Genomic DNA, 23,163 nt, shown 5'->3' on the forward strand with positions numbered 1-23,163 from the left:
GACATATACCTTTTATCATCGCACCGCTTGCCATCAACAGGGAATTCATACTCACATGCTGGAAGAAATTTTCTCCCGCGAACGCTCAGGCTGTGGAATAAACTTTTTGCCAAAGTTTTACGATGGCCTAGAGACTACAGTATGGACTTCTACAAAAAATTAAGGTTTCTTCAGGGTCGGCAACGCGCACGTGACACCTCTAATGTTGCAGGCATCCATAGGCTACAGTGACCGTTTACCATCAGACGGGCTGTATGCTTGTTAACCACCTCCAGCTTTGTGATATAAAAAAAATAGATAAACGCTGGTGCGGTATAACTCAATAATGATCCAAAATACATATATCTTTACCTAAAACTGCAAAAAGTGTCCAATTAGCAACGCTGCCTCTTATTATCATCTGTAAACATTAATTCGTCTCGACAACATGAATAATTACAAAAAACTAAATACAAAGTTAGCATTTCGTTTAATCTAAATTAGATACATGAGTAATCAGAAACAGAATTGGGCAACAAAAATATAATGTTGATTTTCTTATCAATGTGACGTTTGTTAATCAACATTAGCTAGAATTTGTGGAGATTTGTACACGGTTCTATTTTTTCTCTTTTTTTTTTAATAACAATATGTAACCAAGGCAGTAGAATTATAGATAAAATATATTTTTTCTATAGTAATGATATATAAAGAATATTTTTATTTTTTTGGTGGTAAAAATGCTGGAAAACCTCATAACAAGAAGCTATCTTGACAAATTTATTCATCGTGCCTCCCACCAAATTGTTTGTCATTTATAATTACTCCTCTCCATCCAAAGGTTGCCTGAAAGAGATCACTCTTAGCGATAAGGTCGCCCATTGTTTTCTCATTGTGATTATTTCTTGTAATTATTTATATTTATAATATGTTTACTATTGTAATCTTTTGGAGGAAACAATAAAGAGTATCTATCTATCTATCTTGAAATAAACAAAATAAAACATTGCAAAAGTGTTTTTTCTTAAAGGCATTATTATATGTTATTTCTTACATTCTTTTCTTTCATTAAGAGGCGACTAAGGGAGGGCAAGGTGTGGGCAGCAGCATTTCTCAAATTCAAACATTTAAAGCCTAACTGCAATTGCCAATCCGCCTGCCAAGCGTGGCAATTTCTGGCAAAACCCCCCAAGGGGGAGGCTTTGACATGTCTCGCAGCCAACATATATTTGATGGTTGGCTTTTTTAATGAAATAATTATTTGACTCGGTGTCTAGGTATTGTGGGTTACACCTATAGATGTTCGTTGCCTAGTTTCTCATTACATTGGTTTCGTTGCCTGATTTCTCATAACAAAGGTCGTTGCATGGTTTCTCATAACACAAGATATCGTTTCCTGGTTTATCATTTCCTATCTTGAGGTCTACGTGATTGGTGTAATTGGGTGGCACTTATTTTAATAGCAGATGAAGTTTTATTTCCAGATTTTCATCATCTTATACTAGTGTATAGTATATACTACTGTGTAATATAGTCATAGAATGGACCACTTTTCACCAATGGTCGGGAGATGGGCAGTAGCGTCCCTCTTAAAAATCAGTAAAAACCTGTGTGGCAACTACTGGCGAAGCCCTCCATAGAAGGACACCTATGTGTAGCGGTGGACACGGCAGATAAAATGGTGATAATGGTATATATACTGTTGGTGTACCTATTTCAAATAAATAAATAAATGATGGGTGTACAGTTTGTTTCATTAGGCGCTTCTTCCAGCATGTTGGGTGTGAAAAGAAGTAGTGACACATTACATTCTTAATATCGTCATACTAAGAGAAATAACAATAACAATTACAGTCTATTTCAATAGAACTTAATGCAACATTTTAATGATCTTCTTTATAACATAGGGGGCAAACGAGTATGCGACTCATCTGATGGTAAGTGACTACCGCCGCTTATAGGCACCAACGACATTAAAGATTACAGATGTGTTGCCGGCCTTCTAATAAAGAATGTGCTCTTTTCTTGATATTTTGTAATTTCAACTTTGTTCAGTTTGTTAGTTTCGAAATACCCAATCAATTAATATTTCGGTTTTATTTGTACTACTATAGGATAGTAACTAAGTATCTTATGATTGGGTCAATTATTTGATTACGATCAATTATGGCTGTTGAAACAAATCGTACTAAAAGTTTGACTGACTCCAATACTTTAAATTTGACCGTCTCGCAAGTAAGCGTCTGTCACGACAGCTTAGAGACGTGTAAGTACTGTCTATCATTGAAACCTGAGTCGTACAATGTTTTTGAATGAGCACACAAATGTTTGTTTAACATGAATTACTCTTATTGTTCTTGTACAGGTGCGATGTAAAGTTGTTTCTATTTGTCTATATACATGCACAACGGGAATTTTATAAACTGTTTGTCATTTCTGACAATTGTTTCGCATTTATCCGGAAATCTTCTTTAGAGGGCGTACAGTTTTTTGCGCTACAGCGAATTTCGAATGAAGTCGAATTAATTGTTGGAAACGACAAACACAGTAAGTTTATAAAATTTCCGTTGTGCACAATATTAGACATCGTTAAAAATGATCATAAGTATTTAAATTAATATTATTTCTAGTTTCTATACTACAAAGTGTATAAATAATGTTTATCCAGGTCCATATATGTATATGGGATTCTTTTTTCTACCAAAACTTAAGGACATATTAAGGTTTCTTCGGCGTTGATCTGTTGTATTCGAAGTATCTATAGGCTACAGTGACACTTTTCAATCAAATTAAATTTAAGCTATAAATTGTAAGCTGATGGTTTTCCAATAAATAAATAAACGGGCTGTAAGCTTGGTTGCCACCTTCGTAGAATAAAAACTAAGTGCCTGTGTAGATTTAAAAATCCCGAGTTACATTGGCTATATAATTTTTTTTTATAAATTTTATTTATTTGTTTTACGGCAAAATGTACTTGTCACAGGCTTTCATGTAATATCACTTTTTTGTGTTTCCAAATATGACAACTAAATTTTGTACTAGGTCTTCCTACTTTTCTTAAATTGAAAATCGAAAGAAACTCTAATGTTTAATGTTACTTTGGTGTTTACAATATTACAACATGATAAGTACCATGAAGGTATTATAATTTGGAAGTAAAAATAATGTCTAATGTTTAAGTATATCTAATAAATAATATAGTACTTATATAAGTACTAGCTTTTATTCGTGACTTCGTTCGCGTGACCGGGTCACGTTTACTGACCGCAATAAATAATATGTTATATATATATATATATATATATATATATATATATATATATATCCTTCTCCATCATTCAGTACATGTTTACCGAATTTCATAGTGATTTCAATCTAATGTACCTATTTAAGAAACATCTCATTGCCCATCGGAGTGTGTATTTTGGTAATAGAAGTCGCTTTTTCCGAGCAAAATGTGTTTATTCCCATAAAAATGCATAACATACAAACAATTGTGTACCCAAATGTACCTGGATTATGTGGCTTAAATATGTGTGCAGCTATGTTACCTATTCTCAAAGTATGTTTTTCCAAACATTTATTTTGTGTGTAGTTTATGTTTGTCCTATTTTATGTGTTTGTTCTTTACGAAATTGGATTGTTTTGTGTTACGGAATATTTATGATGTTTTTCATTGCACGTCATTGAGCAACATAAAGAGACATGATCTACTTCAATACTGTAAATGTGAAGAGTTTCGTGACACTATGTATTTACTTAGACGAGCCACAAAAATTGCGTCAGCTTTTTAATAAATCAAGCAATTTTTTTTCAAATGGCGCGCTTTTTTAATGTATCGTGTAATCTTCTTGATGATTTTATTCACAACCATCATCATCGTCACCGTCTTTCTACCCTTATCCCAATTATTATTCGGGGTCGGTGTAATATGTTTTTTATCCATATTACAAAAAAGATTTGGCTTATAGTTTTACGACCGGCCGCCTGCCTTTATTCACAAACACCTATTTCATCATTCTGTTTTTTTTTTTCATTATTTATCGATTTATAATAACTCTTTATTACACCATTTAAAGAATAGTACAAACATTATCATCGTCGTCATTACCAGAGGGAGACTTTGTACAAAAGTCGTTTGCTTGGGTACCTCTGTTCCATTCGTGTTTCAACCGTAAAACAGTTGTGTTTGCATGGCTGTGTTTCGGTTTGAAGAGTGGGATATGGCAGTGAATTTACAGAGTACAGAGGAATAACACCTGAGTCCTCAGGAATGGCAACGCATGGGGGGTATCATGAACGAAACAGTATACTCTGTTATGTTCATGGTACTGCTCATGTCTATAGGCGACGGTTACCACTTTCCATCAGGTGGGCCGTCAGCTTATTTGCCATTCTAAGTTGTATAAAAAAAAAATATCATACCAGCCGTTAACTGTCCTCTGCTGAACATAATCCTCCCCTTTGGGGGTTTTGCGGATAGTTACCAAACTTGGTAGGCGGGTTTGCAACTGCAGTTATGCTTTGGTGATAGTTTAAGAGAGACGCTGCTGCCCATCCCTCAACGATTGGATTCCTTCAATCGCCTCTCAAATTCTCTCAGTCGACAGCCACGCTTATTTTTTCACTGTTTTGATTAAAAAAAACATCCATTTTTATTAAGACATTTCGAAGAAATGAAACTCTTGGAGAAATGTTTCAAGGGAAATAAAATGAAATTAGAGAAATTTGGATAAATTTTTTTCGACACTTTTAATATTTGTAAACCATAATACTAATGGAATTAACAAAACAGGGGGTAAGAGAAGCACTATGCTTTACGTAAATGAAGTCCCGGGTTTAATTCTCGGTCAGACTAATTTAGGAAATGAACTTTTCTGAATTATCTCTGGTTTTTTTTAATGAATAATAATGGAATGGTAAACCTGCTTGCGCTACCGGTATACGCCGGCGGGGTGCCGGGGTACGGCTAGTGAGGGATGACAGATGAGAATGAAAGAGTAGGTCAGAAGGCTCATCGTGATGAATACACCTGGAATTCAGTACGATGGTTTTCAGGGGGGACCACGTGGAAGTCGACCTAACAGGGTATATTGTTAACAATGGGACTGGTAGTCCGCATAGATTGAGTAATCTGGGTACTGCTCCCAGATGTTCGTTGTCTAATTTCTCATAACACAGAATATCCTGAGAATAAGGTATCCTAGCTTGAGGACTAGAGGAAAATTGCACTTATTTATTATTACTTACATTATTAAAAATGTTACAGATTAACATTTTAATTCTAAATCAGAGCATTGAAATTTTTGAAAATTAAAAAATAATTTTAACTGATTTAATAAAGAATAAATAATTCTGTAATAATTTTAACAAAACTTAACATCGATCAAATTCAATTGAAATAGACCATACCATCCGGACGAAGTCTGTGACTTCAGCTAGTATATATAAATAGATATCTGTTAACAAAGTGTTTCATTACAATTATAACAATTATGGAATATAATTAAATAAAACTATTTATTTTATGAACTTTGTCTATATGTACACTTGATAATGCGTCTGTGACTTAAGTAAATCATTATATTAAAGTATATGCTGTATTTATTTTAATTAAACATCTTATTTAATATCTTTCATAATTATAAAATTTTATTAACCAACTTGAAAAAAAAGGATTTCCTTAAACAAACAAGACTAGTGTTTTTTAGTAGTCTGCTTTCGAAACGGTAACAAGGCTGTATTAAAACGACTCACACACAATTAGATAATACAGTATTAGTTATACATCTAGAATATTCTATAATAATGAGAGGCCTAGTGGCCTCCCTTTAGCTACATCCTTAGACTTGCATCTCTTCTTTTGTATCTGATTCATTTACCGTATAATACGACATTATTTCTAAATTCCCGAACCAACTTAGCATGCACTTTCTCATCTTAATCAATCTTTCATCTGCTTTAGCCATTTGATGTCCTCAGCTCATTTTTCTAGTATAACTCAGAACTACAGTCTGCTGTATGGTCCCCCTATAGAATGAGTCACCCCTTTCTTTGCCCTGGGTGTCGTAAGAGACGACTTGGGGAACCTAATGGCCGACAAATTAACGGCAGCGTCCCTTAAGAGGGACGCTGCTGCTGATTATTTCTTTTTTTTTTATAGCACTGAGGTGGCAAACAAGCATACAGCTCACCTGATGGTAAGCGGTTACCGTAGCCTATGAACGCCTGCAATACCAGGGGTATAACGCACGCGTTAGCGACCCTAAAGAAACCTCTTTACTCTTTTGAAGAACCCCATGCTGTAGTCTCTTGGAAAAACCTCGGCAGGGAACTCGATCCATAATCTGAGCGTTCGTTAGAGAAAACATCTCTGAAACCGCGTTGTACGCGAAGATTTAGGCTGTAGGGTATGAGGGTGAACTCCCTGTTGATGGCGAGTCGTACGATGGTAGAAAGTGGCCGTGGGCATCGTATTGAACAATTTCTCTGAACACAATCCGTTGTACAAGCAGTAGAACAGGCAGAGTGAGGCAAAATCTCTTCTAAGACTAAAGCCTTAGCCATTTGCTACCCTCAGTTCATTGTCCTAGTATTACTGAGAACTACAGTCTCCTATATTGTGAGTCATTTCTTTCTTTACCTTCAGTGTCGTAAGAGGCGACTTGGACAACCTAATGATCGAGAGATTAACAGCAGCGTCCCTCTTAAAATATCATTTTATTTAAAAGGGACGCTGCAGCTGGTTATTTCATATTGATTCCTATGATAAAGAGTTCACTAGGATATCAAATTGGAATTTTAATTTAAGAGATAGGCTATAGATATACCATAGATAGGCTAGGGATAGATAGATAGAAATTAAAACTCAGATTCGGCAACACTGACTCGCTAGCGATTTTAACTCTATCGATGGACTCGTTCACCACCATATCCACATATCAATCAATATATATATATATAATAAAATCACAACTGATCGCTGTGTGTATATAGAAGATTTATAAGAAAAACTATTATAGGGGCGGGGGGGGGGGGGGGTTTGGGGTATGAACGCAATAGAACCCAAAACAATTTTAAAATTTTTGTCTGTTTTTCCTTTGTGCACGCTAATCTCAGAAACGGCTTAACCGATTTGAATACGGTTTTCACTAGTGTGTTGCGGTTTGCTGTACTTAATATTTAGTGTTTATTTTATTTCAATCGATTCATAAATAAAACAGTTATATCTATCTATCTAAAGAATCATATATAAAATGTTATAAAATAACCGATCAGTTAAATTGGCTAAAACTTTATGATGGTATTAAGAAGGTAATTATCATTTAAGTATATAATACAATATAAAACTGGATTCATGAAGAGTTCTAAATGATATACGGGAACTATATAAAGGCAGGCAACGCCGCGGGAAACGGCTAGTACTCAATATGACTTAACTGAATATTTGTCCACGTTTTGCAATATAAACATGGTCTAAAAATAGATTCTCTCCACAAACGCCGTTCCATAAACAAGCAGGACCACCCGTAGTCTATTCGGAGAGACGCGTGACGTAATTCGCGGCGTATCAGCTCGGTGATAAGTCGGGTAATCCAGGAGCCCGGTGTTGGTTTAACGTCCCGAGCCGCACACGATGTGTGTGTGTTTGTCTTATGTGTTAGGAACAGGTGAACTTAGAGGTAGCATGTTAGTTTCTTAAAAGATTACGTTCGCTACTAGCTCTGTTGTTAGTAAATTTTTCCGTTGTGATTTATGACGCTTGCTGACAGTTTTTTTTTTATTTTATTTTTTTACACAACTTAGAATGGCATACAAGCTGACGCTTCACCTGATGGAAAGTGGTAACCGTCGCCTATAGATATGAGCAGTACCATGGATATAACAGAGTATACTGTTTTGGCCATGATACCATCCATGCGTTGCCATTCCTGAGGAAAGTTAACTTAAGTTTCTTCACTGCAAAAAATCGTTGTGTGTTTTCTATTTCTTCATATTACAGGTGCTCTAGTTATCACCTTCATCATCATTATATCAGCCGTTGTCTGTCCATTGCCAAAGATAGGTCTGCCTCATAGACTGCCATGAAAAAGGTCCTGAGCCACCAGCGTCCACTGACATCCTGCAATAAACTTAAGGTCGTCATCTTATCTAGTGGAGGTCATCCTATACTGCGTTTGTCCGTAGGTGTTTTAGTAAGACAAGATAATAGGTGCAATTGGGGGGAAAGGGATTGTTAGTAATACGGACCATCAGTCCCATTACTAGCAAAATACCCTATCAGGTCGGCCTTCACGTGGTCCCCCCTGGAAACCATCGTGCTGAATTTCAAGTGGTAATCCATCATGGTAAGCTAACTGAACTGCCCTGTCATCCTCACTTATCATCCCTCACTGGTGCCCCGCCAGCGTATACCGATAGCGCGGGCAGGGTTACCATTCCATTATCATTCATTGAAAAAAAATAGGTGCAATTATTTTACAAAATTCTGTGGATTGAGTGGTATATTGTTCAGGGAATAGACAACGTTAACACACTTTACTCACCTTATATGGCACATGAGTAAATAGGAATATAAATAATTTTTATTTAAATAAACTTTTATACTAGAGTTTTTTTTTATCTAATTAATTTAATATAAAAGTACGAGTTATCATTCTCATCATATCAGCCTTTAACTGTCCACTGCTGAACGTAAGAGGCTTACCCTTGGAAAGATTTTGCCAGTAGATGCCACGCTTGGCAGGCGGCTTGGCAACCGCAGTTAGGCTATGGAGATGTTTTAAGAGTAACGCTGCTGCATATCTCTCGACCTCCCTTTGTCACCTCTTACGACATCCACGGGAAAAGAAGGGGGAATCTATTTTAATAAAATAATTAAAAAAAAAAACAGATAAGTTTATACATTATATGATGCATATCCTGAGGTTACAAACAATGATAAAAATACAACCGAATAGAGGACTTCCTATTTTTTTTAAACATTAAAAAACAAGCGACTTCCAGCATTTTGATATTTTTTTCAATTTATAGTTTTACTGTCGTGTTTTTTTTTTTTGATGCGTGAAAATGGTATGGTAACCCCGCTTCCGCTTACGGTATACGCTAACGGAGAAACAGTGAAGGGTGATAGATGAGAATGAAAACAGGCCAGTTAGTCTATCATGATGAATTCATCAAGAATTAACCATGATAGTTTCCAGGGAGAACCTGGTTGGGTATATTGCTAGCAATGGAATTCTCAGTCTCTATTTCTAACAATCCCTTTCCCCCCCCCCCCCTTACTGTCGTGTTAGTCCCATATTAATAATAATATAAATTTTTATTTCAAAATAACCATGTTCGTTATTTGTATTGATTTTAAAATATGTCAGTAAAACAAAAATAATATTTTTTTTTTGGTTTCCATAATAATATTGACCCAAACAGAGTAGATCGGCTATCAAATGCCTTGCCTGATGCGTGTTGCCTTCAAAATACTGTTACTTATACCACGCCGTCGGTGCAACAAAGAGGCGATGTTTTTATATACCTATGATCTATAATTCATCCGTCAATTCTGCACCAAATATTAGGGGCGCACTGCAGAAACGTGGCAACCGTAACAGCACCCTGAAAATATTATTGTATTGAAATCAGAGCGTAGTATGCCCGCCATATATTTACCTATAGAATACCCATAAGGCTACTTGTATACAAAATTGGCAATATGTCTCGATTTTGTGATGACAGAAAGTGCCGTTTTCATTGCGAAGCACAAACAAACATTTGTACAAGAAGATTTTGACAAACAGGATTTTTTTCGCCTTTTCCTGATTTTTTTTTTCTATACAATTCGACGATCTGCGAATAATCTGTTGTTTATTAAAATTATTTATTTATTTTAATATATATTATTTTTATTATATTATTATTATTTATTTAATGGTATCAGCCGGTAACTGTCCATTGCTGCAAAGGCTTCCCCGATAAGGGAGTTTTGCCAGTAGTTGCTACGCTTAGCATTATTTTATGTAAAAAACATACTTTTATCTTCATATTTAAGAGTATCTTCTTGTCGATATATATATTTACAATATATATATTTTATACTTTAATATTTTACCATAGGCTACTTTTTATACCGATCAATCAATATATCGCGGTCATGCGTGCGAATTTGCAGGTAATAACTAGTATTAGAATGTGAAATAAAATTAATATAATGATTCGCAATATTTTATACTTAGTTCATTATCTTACAGTACGTAAGTTAGATATACACAAAAATATACTACAGTAGTGACATTTTTAAAAGTATTTTTTGCAGTGCATTTTACATCATATTTCGTACAAATCGCGTATTTACGATTGTTTCAATGGTAATTTTCATTCTTATAATATCTATTCCAATAAATCTACAACTAGACAAATTATTGCTTATCTACTTACAATAAAAAGTTAAGAAAATATTTACATATTAATTAATATAATATTCGACGCTACTTTGTACATAAAATGACTAGACATATTGTAATTATTGCTACTTTTTAATAAAATCATTTTCGCTAAAAACTTCGAAACGATTTAAATCGTAGACCGATTGTAATACCTACTGTTTTTTTTTTTATTTTATGGAAAAATTAAAAAGGCATTTTTGTTCTTATGAAATTAATTTAGTTTCTTGTACGTATACAAAATATGTTCAGCTTAACAAAAGCTGCAAAAACATTACCTATCAATGATTAACTGTTTTATTTGTTATAGAAATATTATTAAAATATAAAAATCATATTCCAATAACTTATTTTTTTATTTAAAATGTAACATATATTATATAATTCAAATATTAATTATAAATATAATGTGGAAGCGAGTTTACAAGATATGAAGTTGTTTCTTTAAAATACTTTTTTTTTGTTTAATTCAAATTCAAATTAATGTTTAAAAATGGAATCTAGACTTATTAATGTTTAATAGATTTTGTAATACCTATTAAAAAGAAACGAGGTACAAAATAAAAATTTATTAAAAGAATACCTAAATGTTTTTCTAAAAAGTAGCAAAACAACATATTTGGCACGTTGAAATCTTACATCTAATTTACGGACGTAACCCTTATTTTAAAAGTATGCATTTAATTAATATTATTAAATTAGGAATGCGATAATTATATCATGAACACAATATTTTAAAAAATGTGCACAATTATTATATAAATCACAAAAGAAATATAGTTATCATCAATACTTACTTTTCGGCACTGAAAAGCTTTATAGAAACTGTTTGGTAACTTTAAAATACTTTGGTCAATTCAATCCTACCACTATTCAATATTTGGCTGAAGCTCTAATAATACCCGTCTTAATCTTCGCAAAATATCTACACAATATCGTACAATATACACTAAAACACCGTCAGTTCATCAGTTGCGTCACAAATCAGTCAGTCAATCGAGCGAGGCTTAGCACGTGGTCCGGTAGCAAGCTTCAGAACGGGGGTGGACTGGATGTACACCCGCTCAGATACATTCACCTTGCCCAATCATCCGGCGGCCCCGACCCCTGATGCAGCGGGGAGAATGCGCTTCTCCTTGGCTCCGATACTGCAGACGCATCCTGAGGTCCAATTATGGATTCGATAGAGAATCCGTTCCTTGATCTTTTCCCTCTAGGCTCTGTCGTTTCTGCAACTCTCGGAGGCAGCGGTACAGGACGTAACGTGGCTGGCGGAGGGCGTGGAAGCGTTAAGATAGGAGCCGGGGGAAGGTAACACGGTAGAGGAAGCAGCGGGGCGTAGGCCTCCCTCGCCAACATCGCGACCACAGCATGCGCGTGCTGTAGCGACGGCGCCGGTCTTTTATACCTCTTCCGACGCCTCAGAAAACTTCCATTATCAAACATATCCTCGGCTAAGGGATCTAAAGTCCAATAATTGCCTTTACCTGGATTTCCAGGCTCCCTAGGGATCTTTATAAAACAATCATTAAGACTTAAATTGTGCCTGATCGAATTCTGCCAGGCCGGGAACTTCTCTCTGTAGTAAGGAAATCTGGTCATGATAAATTCACATATACCGCTGAGCGTGAGTTTCTTGTGTGGGGACTGTAGGATGGCCATTGTGATAAGAGCAATGTAAGAATAAGGCGGTTTAATGAGTTGTGAGGACGACTTGATTTTGGGCTTCTTCGGTGAACTAGACTTGGTGTCACTAGGACTTGACGCTTCGTATCTGTCAGAGTCACTGGACGGCGGCGGCACTTCAGGGGTGTCTTCGTCGACGGATACATACGTGTCGTCCTGTGGGTACTCGGGGTTATCGTCGCGGAGGTAATGGGGTAAATAAAGCCTCGGCGGCGGTCGCAAGTCCAGTGGTAAATCACCTTCGATGATCATATCGCGGTATTGGGTAAGATCACAATCTTCCATACTGTACGGTCACATGACAGTGGTGCGTGTGGGCGCGTGGCGCGGCGCGGACTGCGGCGGAGCCCCATCTCGCCGGAGGCTCTGCCCCGGCTGACTCCGCCCCACGCCGCCCTGGGGGTGGCCCCCCCGCCCCAGGCAGCGTTTACGTTCCAGTAAACACAACAATTGTCGTTATTATTACTGCGGGTCGGAGCTTTGTGCATGAATTTCAGGCCATCGACTAATAATTATTATTAGTCCACTCGCTACTTATACATTTAACTTTGTTGTTGTAGTTATTTGAACACGATTTCATTTCTATTTATGTATTATATTAAAAATATTTTGTGTATACTATACTATGCGTATTAAATTTTTAACTGAATACTTTATAAGTAAATACAAGTATTTTATATACATAGTTATGTTTATGTTGTATTATTTATAATGGGTGTTCAAGAATGATTTATTACATATAATATTATTACTATTTTACTTATTGATAAATAAAAAAAAATTAAGCCATCATACTCGTAAACAACCAATACAAATAAGTACACCTGAAAGTGAATGTACAATTGCATATAAATAAAACAAATAGATAGATAGGTACTCTTTATCGTTTCCTCCAAAAGATTACAATAGTAAACTTATTATAAATGTAAACAGTTACAAGAATTACAATTACAATAAATATTATAGATATAGGTACTTATACTAAGGGAATTTGTCATATATTTTGATAAAGTTATTAAAACAATTCTAAGTTACGGTATTCTACATAACATTAAATTTGCTTTTGTATCTATTTCAAAAATAACAAAATATTTTTAATTTTGCAGTAATCTAATAATTCTCAAAACACAGATATTAGTGAAGCCACAAACAAAAATTTATATGTATATATAACAAATTTCTGTGTATTGAAAACTGTTTTAAATTTTGGCTACTTGGCTACGATTTTCGTAGACCTTATGCCCTTTAACTTATGGCTAACCTTAAACCTGTCATAAACCTATTTTAACTATTAAACCTTTTGTCTCTTTTGACAAGTGATAAAACAGTGTAATAGTTAAAATAGATTTTTAGAAGGTATTGTGAACTGATTGTAGAAAAGAAAACGCCGGTTCGTGTTGAAAAGTTATACTGGCAATTTATCAAAAAAATAACCAATTAAAAGAATAAAATATTTGAAACACAAATTACAGAAGTGTTTGTAACAGAAGAATTTAGTTTTTATGAATAATGCGGTTTATATCGTAGATATTTTTGGATGATGAAAATCCCTTTGGATCTCTCCAAATCAGACGATAATCTTTCATAATACAATGGAAAATATCCAATTATTTTACACTAGTTTTTACCCGCACTTTGCTTGCATGATTATTTAACCAATATAAAAAAAGTATTAAAATTGTAAAACTGAGTTTGTTACCTTATAGAACTTTAATGACTTAATGAAACGCTATGAAAAATGGTATACACGTATTATATGGGATGGAGAAGAATATAGGGCACATTTTATTTTGGTCAGTAAACATATTAAGGTAATATAAAAAACCTACTCATGTATATAATTTATTAGGGATTGATTCTATCACTAAAGCCCCAAAGGAACAAACAAACTCTTGTATTTTATAAGGTAATATCAGTTAGGATAATTAAAAGATTCTCTTTTGTAAAACAATGATTTCTTGAAATGTAAAAATAATTTGCGAATTTCTTGAATATAGATAAACAATACAATTGATATTATTAAATTATGTTAAATGTATAAATATTCAATTTAAAAGATATTTAGTAGATAATAATATAATCAACAGACATACAAGAGTTAACAATTATAATATTCAATGTACCTATTCTACCCTGAATTTTATCAGAAAAAATTATTACGTATCTAGATCATAACATTAGATATATCATTCATAAAAAAATGTATTACCTAGACATGTAATGTATAAATAAAAAAATATATAAGTAAATCTAACCTATACAATGCCAACAATGTGCTGAATAGATTTATTATTTGTAAAAATCTCATATCTGAAAAGGAAGCGTAATAAATGATTCAACAGAACGCGCAAAGGAAACTGTTTACAGAGATATATACGCGATCCTTTAATCCCAAGCTAAAGGACTCGCGGTACTATTGGAAGAAATCTCATAAAGCGAATTCTAGCACTCCATTCAGGTAAACGTCTTCGAATAAAATTCGCGTAAAAAATATTACTTGATATGGCTTGACAATGCAAGCGGGACTGTAGAAAACCCTCGTATATGTTTCCTAGCATAACATTTACCCCTCGGGCGTCGAGGGAAAAGCTACACGTGCGAGTGTGACGCAACATAACCGCGATAGAGACGGAAGACGTGCTCGGCCAATGGTGAGCACGCTTCCTCTGGGCGGAGTTCCCCCAAAGCTAACATGTCAGGGCGTGGCATTAGATCCTATTATTGTCTGGCAAGGCAAATAATATTTTGCACAATGTACACATTGGGTAAAGGGGGGTTGTGGGGGGTTGCTAATTTATTCCCAACTTCGGTTACGGGTTGTTTTTCAGCTTTGCGAGCTTGTTATTTAAATTGGAAGGGAGTTATTTGTATGTAGCCGTCTGTAGGCATTGTTCGTTGTAATGAAGGAATTCGCGGCGGTTGTTTGTTGTAGGAAAATTTCAAGCGATTGTTCAGAATGGATTTGTTATTGTGTATGTAGGTACGTACGTATTCTTGTATTCGTGTGGAGTTTCGCTTTTTAAATAGGTACACCTCTGTTTCAATGACCATTGTATAAATATTATAAAGGTCTATATACTACCTACTTCGATGGCTAGGCATAATTTTATACGTAAAAGAAAAGCAAGTCGTCTCTTTATTTATATAGCTATGTTTATAAGTACAGGTGTTCACTCTTTTATCCACCGTTTCAGTTTTTTTTTTTAATATTTGTTACCTTATAACTTCGTCGGTTGTAAACAAATTTGAAAGGGTATACTTACTGTTGAACATAAGCCTTTCCCTTTGGCGTTTTTGCCAGTAGTTGCCACACTTGGCAAGCGGATTGGCAACCGCAGTTAGGCTTTAGAGATGTTTTAAGAGGGGCGCTGCTGTCCGTCCCTCGCTCTCCCTTAGTCACCTCTTACGACACCAACTAGAAAGGAAGGGGTGGCCTATTCTATGCCGGAACCACACGGCATATGTTTACTGACCGGGATAAATGGTAGCCATATCCTTCTCCATTCCATATAATAAGTATTAATTAAGCTGTTAAGGCGCTATAAGATAACAAAGAATCAAACAAACTCACTTTCACATCTATATCAGTATTCTTTTCATTTAAGAGTTTCCTCTTGTCGGTGCAACTAATTCAAGCATCTTCCTCCAGCCAGCTCTATCCCAGGCCATATCCTTGATCTCCCTATACGATATGACACCTAGTGTTTTCTTTATCTGTCCCATGTAGTTATTCCTCGGTCTTCCTCTTCCTCTATTGCCCTCTATTTTTCCTTCTATTATGCTCTTAAAAAAATCGTCATGTCGTATAAGGTGGTCCAGCGTTTTGCCTCTTCTATTCTCTATTATTTTAATTAATGTTCTTATCTCGTTCACTCTTTTCAGGACTTCCATTCTCCTTCATGTCCATATTTCGAATGCCTCGAGCATCTTTCTTTTCTTCTGCGTCATTGTCCATGTTTCCCACCCATATAATGCTATGTTCCGAATATAAGTTTTTATAAATTTCTTAAGGATGATTTTTTTAAGTAAATATATGTTTTTTGTTATCATAGGCCTGTTTTGAGACCTTTATTCTAGTTCTATATATATAGGATATAAAAATAAATACGTAGATACTAAAACTTTGCATTTACTTTTTGATGCACACGCGAGTTAGTGCGAGAGAGCAAGTGCCACCAGCTGACCGAGACCGCTGAAAGAGGTAAGCAAGGTCACGAATTTCACTTTTTGACCGTTAACGTTTTTAGTTTAAAATAAAATCACTTTTATTAGGTTTAATATAATTTACAACACTAAATTATTTTAACGTTTATTTAGTCCGTGTAATTACGTTTAATTTGGTATATGATAAGTACTCAAAATTGAATGTTTTATGCGATTTAAATAATTACTAGTGACAGCGCAATTGATAACGATGTTTACGACACGAAAACTCGCGGCTGACCAAATACCATTTTTAGTTTATTAAAAAATAGCATTTAGTTTCAAATAATTAAAGTTTATTTAGTAAAAGTAATCGAATTACAGTTGTCTAATTGGCAATTTCACTTTTAATAACATTTAAATATTAATATATTGTGTTAAGTGTCACAGTTAATTTATCATTTCCTCGTAAATTGAAGAAAAGTATAAAAATGTCTGCAAAATTAGTAATTAACAACCTTTTAAAATCACTTGGGAAAAACTCGGTTACGCCTCGTTGTTCAATCGTCAATTGGTTTATTCCGGCCTTGAGGGATATGACACTAATACCTAAAAAGATTTTTTTCAATTAAAATAGAATGTGACGTGAAATGATGTAGTCGTCTCCTACGAATATGATCGTTTTTCTGTTATAAGGACCAAACGAAGAGCAGATTTTAATTTAGAGCAAAATTTTACTTTATATAATTTATATTTTTATATAATTTTTAATATGAAATTAATATTCATACTTTACAGAGTCTAATTTTATCTTCACTACATATTTTATCATGTAATAAACTATATAAATGTAGAGGGTTCATGTAGAGGGCAATTATATTTATTTATATGCTTTTGTACATTCACTTATAGTATAGATATTAGGTTAAAGCCAAAATGTACACAGGCGGACTTATTCCTTAAAAGGGATTTCTTCCAGTCAACCTTAAGAACCCGAAAGGAGAAAGAGTCTATAAGATTTATATACAAAACATAACATACATGGTGCACAAATAATACTAGCCTTAACCCACCAGCTTTAGATATCATTTAGGTATTTGAAATCCGAGTTAAGTCGCATAATAATTGACTGCTGTCCAGAGATCCTTTTATCAAATTTTAGCCTAATCATCTGAACTTTTTCAAATCAATGATTAGTCTATTTAGAAATGGTTGTTACTTGCTTCTAGGATTGCCAACATTTTTTTTTTCAGTGTAAAAGGAAATAAATAAATATTTAAATAAATAAATAAATAGACAAGAATGTAAAAGGATTTAGGTATTTTTTTCATCCGTAACATAAAAATATACTGCATTTTTTTTATATTTCGTTTCATTTAGACTTAAAACTATACTTTGTTACAGATTTTAATTCACTCAATATGCCATTTTGTATTTTATTGTATATTATAAAAATAAACGATCAAAATCGTAGTTAAAAATTGTTATCAACACGGTTTTAATTAAATTCGGCGCGCATTTATTACTTATATCAATCAAGTTTACGAATCGCATCATACGAATCGTAAATATGGGTCATGACCCGTCCCGGCGGAACATCGAAATTTATGTAAGAAATACGAGACATTACGTGAAACACGGAACGGTTGGCAACGCTACTTGCTTGTTACTGCAGAGGACGGGGGGAGAAATGATTGTTACTAATGGAGATTAGCAATCCCATTGTTAGCAATATAGGTACTCTATCACGTCAATCACCACGCAGTTCCCTTTGGAAACCATCCTAATTGATTTATTGTTGAATTCGTCATGATGGGCGAACTGACCTGCTTCATTGTTATCTATTATTTTGTTTTTTTTTATTTTATACAACTTATACAATTTAGAATGGCAAACAAGCTGACGGCCCACCTGATAGAAAGTGGTAACCGTCGCCTATAGACATGAGCAGTACCATGGACATAACAGAGTATACTGTTTCGCCCATGATACCCCCCATGCATTACCATTCCTGAGGACTCAGGTGTTATTCCTCTGTACCCAGTAAATTCACGCCATATCCCACCCCTCAAACCGAAACACAGCCATGCAAACACAACTGTTTCACGGTTGAAACACGAATGAGACAGAGGTACCCAAGCAGTCGACTTTTTTAGAAAGTCTCCCTCTGGTAATTATCCTTCCGTATACCGATACCGCAGGCGAAGTAATTTCAAAGGGCGCGGAAAGCAGTTTTCCGATCAACCACATCGGAGACCTTCGTGTTTAAAGGCGTAAAAACTCTTAATACCAAAAGATGTAACCCTCACACGAGTAGTACAATAGTATAAATACACCTTATAATACTATAATAATAGTAGATAGTAGAAAAAATCCCCCGTATTGTATTGTAATTTTAATGCCATATCCCATTCTTCAAACTGAAACCTCCACCGAAACACAACCATACAAGTATAACTGCTTAGCGGAAGGAACACGAATAGGCCAGAGATAATTTCCTAACGGCAATAAATTATGTATTACTGATTTAATCATCATCAACGTATCAGTCATTAACTGTCCAGTGCTGAACATAGGCCTCCCTCTGATGGCGGGTACCAGGTTTTGCCACGCTTGGTAGGCAAGTTTACAACCGCAATGATTTGGTGATGTTTAAAGAGAGACACTGCTGTCCATACAGAATTACCAGAGGGAGACTTTGTACAAAAGTCGATTGCTTGGGTACCTCTATTCCAGTTGTGTTTCTACCGTGAAGCAGTTGTGTTTTTATGGCTGTGTTTCCGTTTGGGGTACAGAGGCATAATACCTTTGTCCTCAGGAACGGCAACGCATGAGAGATATCTATCATACTGTACTGTTTATGTCTATAGGGGACGGTTATCACTGTCCATCAAGTAGGCCGTCAACTTGTTTGCCATTCTAAGTTGCATAAAAAAATATTAAAAAAATTAACGTTTTCTCGCCTAATTTTTAATGTGTCTAATTAATGGGAGAGCAAATTTCTTTTGACATATTTCTTAAGTTAGTGTCATTTCTTAGTAGAAACAACACAACCATACTGTTTCTTTATTTTTTTATAAACACATTACCTGTGCTGGTAATTATTATTTCTTTCCACTCTGAGTTTGTTGGAAAGAAATTCTGAAGAGTTAAACTAGCCTGTTGCATATTTGTACAAAATAATTTATAATAATAATATAGTTAGCTCTGAAGTACGGCTTCGGGAATGAGAGGTTGCCGTACTATAAGTACGAGCCCCTGCCGGTCCTTGAAAGCGACAGCGTCAGGCTCTACTGGGACCGATCCATCATTACAGACGGGACAGTTCTTGCGAACAAATCTGATATCGTGGTGATAGATCGGGCACTCTCGAGGGTGTTTTTGGTGGATGTCACCATACCGCATAACGAGAACCTCGTGAAAGCCGAAACCGAGAAAAAGAGAAAATATCTCGACCTGGCTCACGAGGTGACCGAAATATGGGGGATGACGTCCACCGAAATCATTCCAATTATTTTGTCGGTGAACGGTCTTATTCCAACCAGTCTGAAACAACATCTCAGACGGTTGGGATTCCGAGGCGGCGCACTCCCGGGAAAGATGCAGAAAGCGGTGCTCTTAGATTCTGCCCGCATTGTGCGCCGGTTTCTCTCCCTGGGCCCTGAACCCCGGCCGACTTCTGCCGGGGGTTAGTTTGCCATCTCCTCTCCTAAGAGGGGAGACGTAAATTTTCTAGAAATTTAAATAATAATAATATCTTCGATCAAATTTTCTTAAGAATAGAAACGCATTAGGAGTGGTAAGAATGGTAGAGTATATAAAAATGGTTACCACTTAGATGATGAGTTTTTCATTATTTAGAAAGTTTATGTTTTGTAGTAAACGCTGGCAGAATATCAGTGAAAGATAATAGGTAAAGATGAAGGCAGCCATTTAGCCCATCGTGACGAATTTGACAAGAATTAACCACATTGGTTTTCAGGGGAACTACGTGGAAGTTAACTTGATAAGGTGGTTAAATTGCAGCTAATATGTGCATCTACATACCGACATTCCGAGAGATCATCATTTCATCATTATTTTTATTATTTTTTATTAATATTATTTATATATGAGCACTTAAATATTAACTTAAGTATTAAAAATATATATTATGTATATTATAATAAGTTTACTATTGTAATCTTATGGAAAAATCAATAAAGAGTATCTATCTCTCTATCTTTTATTTTTGGCCATATATTTAAAAAATATTAAGAATTTGAGTCGGTGAGCAATTTCACGAATGATTACTACTGACTTTAACGACATCTGTTATGTAACGTATCCAAACTCATAACTTTTGTAAATTACTACGCCCTCTACATAAATAATGTTAAATTATGTTCTTACACAAAGTATGCTGGTAACAATAGATGGCATTGTAAAAAGTTTTAGAATTATTTGAACAGAGGGCGCTACTACAAATAAAAATTAAATATTAAATTTTGAATACAAGAAGAATTTACTTCACACAAAAGAACATCAACTTTAAACGTGACTAGTTACTTTCATTCAAAACCCAAACTACTTGATTAATTTTCTTAAAATTCTTTGAGACCGATATAAAACTAATAATAATCCTTTATAAAAAAAATAAAGAATATTACAAATCTGTTTGTGTGTTACGAACATTATAAAAAACAATACAACCGAATTGAGAACCTTCTTTTTAAAAAACGGTTAAAAATTAAAGATACTGAACATAGTATTAGACAAAGTGCTCCTCTATAAAGGCAATATTAGGAAATCTTTTTCATTTTACATTAGTAGAAATACACTTGATTATAATATTATCCTAAATATAATGTAAAAAATTGTAAATATTTTTGATTGTTTGTTACTTAAACACGCTTAAACGGATTTAAATAAAATCCCAACAACGATGAAACTACGAAAGATGAGGGAGTACGTAAGTCTTGTTGAAATAGTCACAATAAGTCAACTGACCTGCTTTGATCCTCACCTATCATTGGTACCCCGCCAACCTATATATACTAAATAACGCATATGACGTCCCTCATTCCATTTTCATCCAAAAATACTTAATTACATTATTAATTATCTAGGTATTGATTACTAATAACTATGTTCCTTAATAATTGTCTATTATATTCCCATTTGAAATAAATATGAATACCATTCAGTATTAGTAACATCTTTGAATAATAACGAAGTAACAAAATAGGCTTCGTCACGGACTTACAAAGTCGTCTGTCCTCTACTAGAAAATTTAAATAATCTGTTACGATCATTATGATGTTAGCTTTGAAATCTATAGATCGTTAATAAAATAAATAAGCGGCTTCAGCAAGCGGCATTCCACTAAAGAAAAGAAATTAATTACTTCAAAAACGGAAAGGTAAACAGGCAACAAATCCAGTCCACAGGTGTCAACTGAATAGCTACCGATTATAACCGAACGGGCGGCATTCCTTTGCTTTAAAAAAAAACTATAGTGCACTGACGGAATGAAAAAAGATCCTATTGTCATCTTCAATACGGTTTGAGGTTTGAAGGCTTAGTAATAATAATAGTCACATTGCCAGTGTGTGGAGCTATGTAAATATTCGATGAATTTAAATTACGTAAATGTGTGATCAAATGGATCTTGAGTGTTCAGTTCTTATCCATAATAATTTAAGATTATGTAAAACCAAGTCTGTTAATCTAAATTATACTTTCAGATAAAAAAAGATTTTCCAAATCGGTTTATAACTGACGGAGTTATGAAATAATAAACGTAAAAATAACAAACCATATTAAGAACGTTCTTCTTTTTGAAGTCGGTTGATAAATTTTAATAAATAAAAAAGAAAGTAAAGTTAGATTGCTTTTTTTATTTATTTGTTAGTTTTTAGCTCTTTGACGGCTTAAACAATCATGACGAAGTTTTAGTATACTTTAGGGAATGGAGATAGGCATAGGCTTTTTGCTCTAGTAAATGAATGAATGAATCAACAGCTTCTCTGAACTTGATTGCATGTAAGCACTCTTTAAGACACCCTCGGCTGTTTAGTATTCCATCTACCAATAATAATATCTCACATAATAATCCGATTCATCAGATGTGTCAATCGTATAACAAAATTAGCGAAAAATACGATATCTTTCATCAAATTGCTATTGGGTTTAAGTGGTCGTTGGTTTTGAGATAAAATAAGTTTGGATCATAACTGTAATCAGTAATGTAATGTACATCTATAAAAATGTTATAACGCTTATTTCTAACTTACTGTTAAATGATGTTTACCAGAGGGAGACTGTACAAAAGTCGATTGCTCGAGTACCTCTGTCCCATTCGTGTTTCAACCATGAAACAGTTGTGTTTGCATGGCTGTGTTTCGGTTTGAAGAGTGGGATAAGGCGTGAATTTACTGGGTACAGAGGAATAACATCTGAGTCCTCAGGAATGGCAACGCATGGGGTGTATCATGGGCGAAACAGTATACTCTGTTATGTCCATGGTACTACTCATGTCTATAGGCGACGGTTACCACTTTCCATCAGATAGGCCGTCAGCTTATTTGCCATTCTAAATTGTATAAAAAAAAATGTTTATAATGTAAGGTTGGCAAACTGCGTATTGATAAATTTTTGTATCGTTTTCTTTTTAATGGTTCATTTCTGTTTGCAAACTGTTGTTGTAACTTATAACAAATAAATAAATAAATGAACTTAGCTCGGACACACAGACGAAATCGCGGGTAAAACAGTTTATTTATAATTTTCAATTACAAGTTGATCTTGGTTATACACTTCTGGCAAAATACATATATAGGTGATTTTGATATAAATATTTTGTAAAGATATAAGAAAAAAATTAACATTCCATCCCAACCATGTGGATGAGTGGTGGTCCTCAACCGTGCATTTATTA

The 23,163-nt window shown here is 34.5% G+C and overlaps 1 protein-coding gene across 1 annotated transcript; it reads right to left on the reverse strand.

Annotated features, from left to right (window-relative positions):
• Positions 1-10,156: 10,156 nt before the first annotated feature.
• LOC113522054 (forkhead box protein D3-like) lies at positions 10,157-12,459 on the reverse strand. Its single transcript, XM_026907734.3, has one exon. The coding sequence runs from the start codon at positions 12,384-12,386 to the stop codon at positions 11,490-11,492; it is 897 nt and encodes a 298-aa protein (XP_026763535.1). The 5' UTR covers positions 12,387-12,459; the 3' UTR covers positions 10,157-11,489.
• Positions 12,460-23,163: the final 10,704 nt, after the last annotated feature.

This window comes from Galleria mellonella, unplaced genomic scaffold, assembly GCF_026898425.1.
Source record: "Galleria mellonella isolate WM207_F2 unplaced genomic scaffold, CSIRO_AGI_GalMel_v1 utg63, whole genome shotgun sequence".
Lineage (NCBI taxonomy): Eukaryota > Metazoa > Arthropoda > Insecta > Lepidoptera > Pyralidae > Galleria > Galleria mellonella.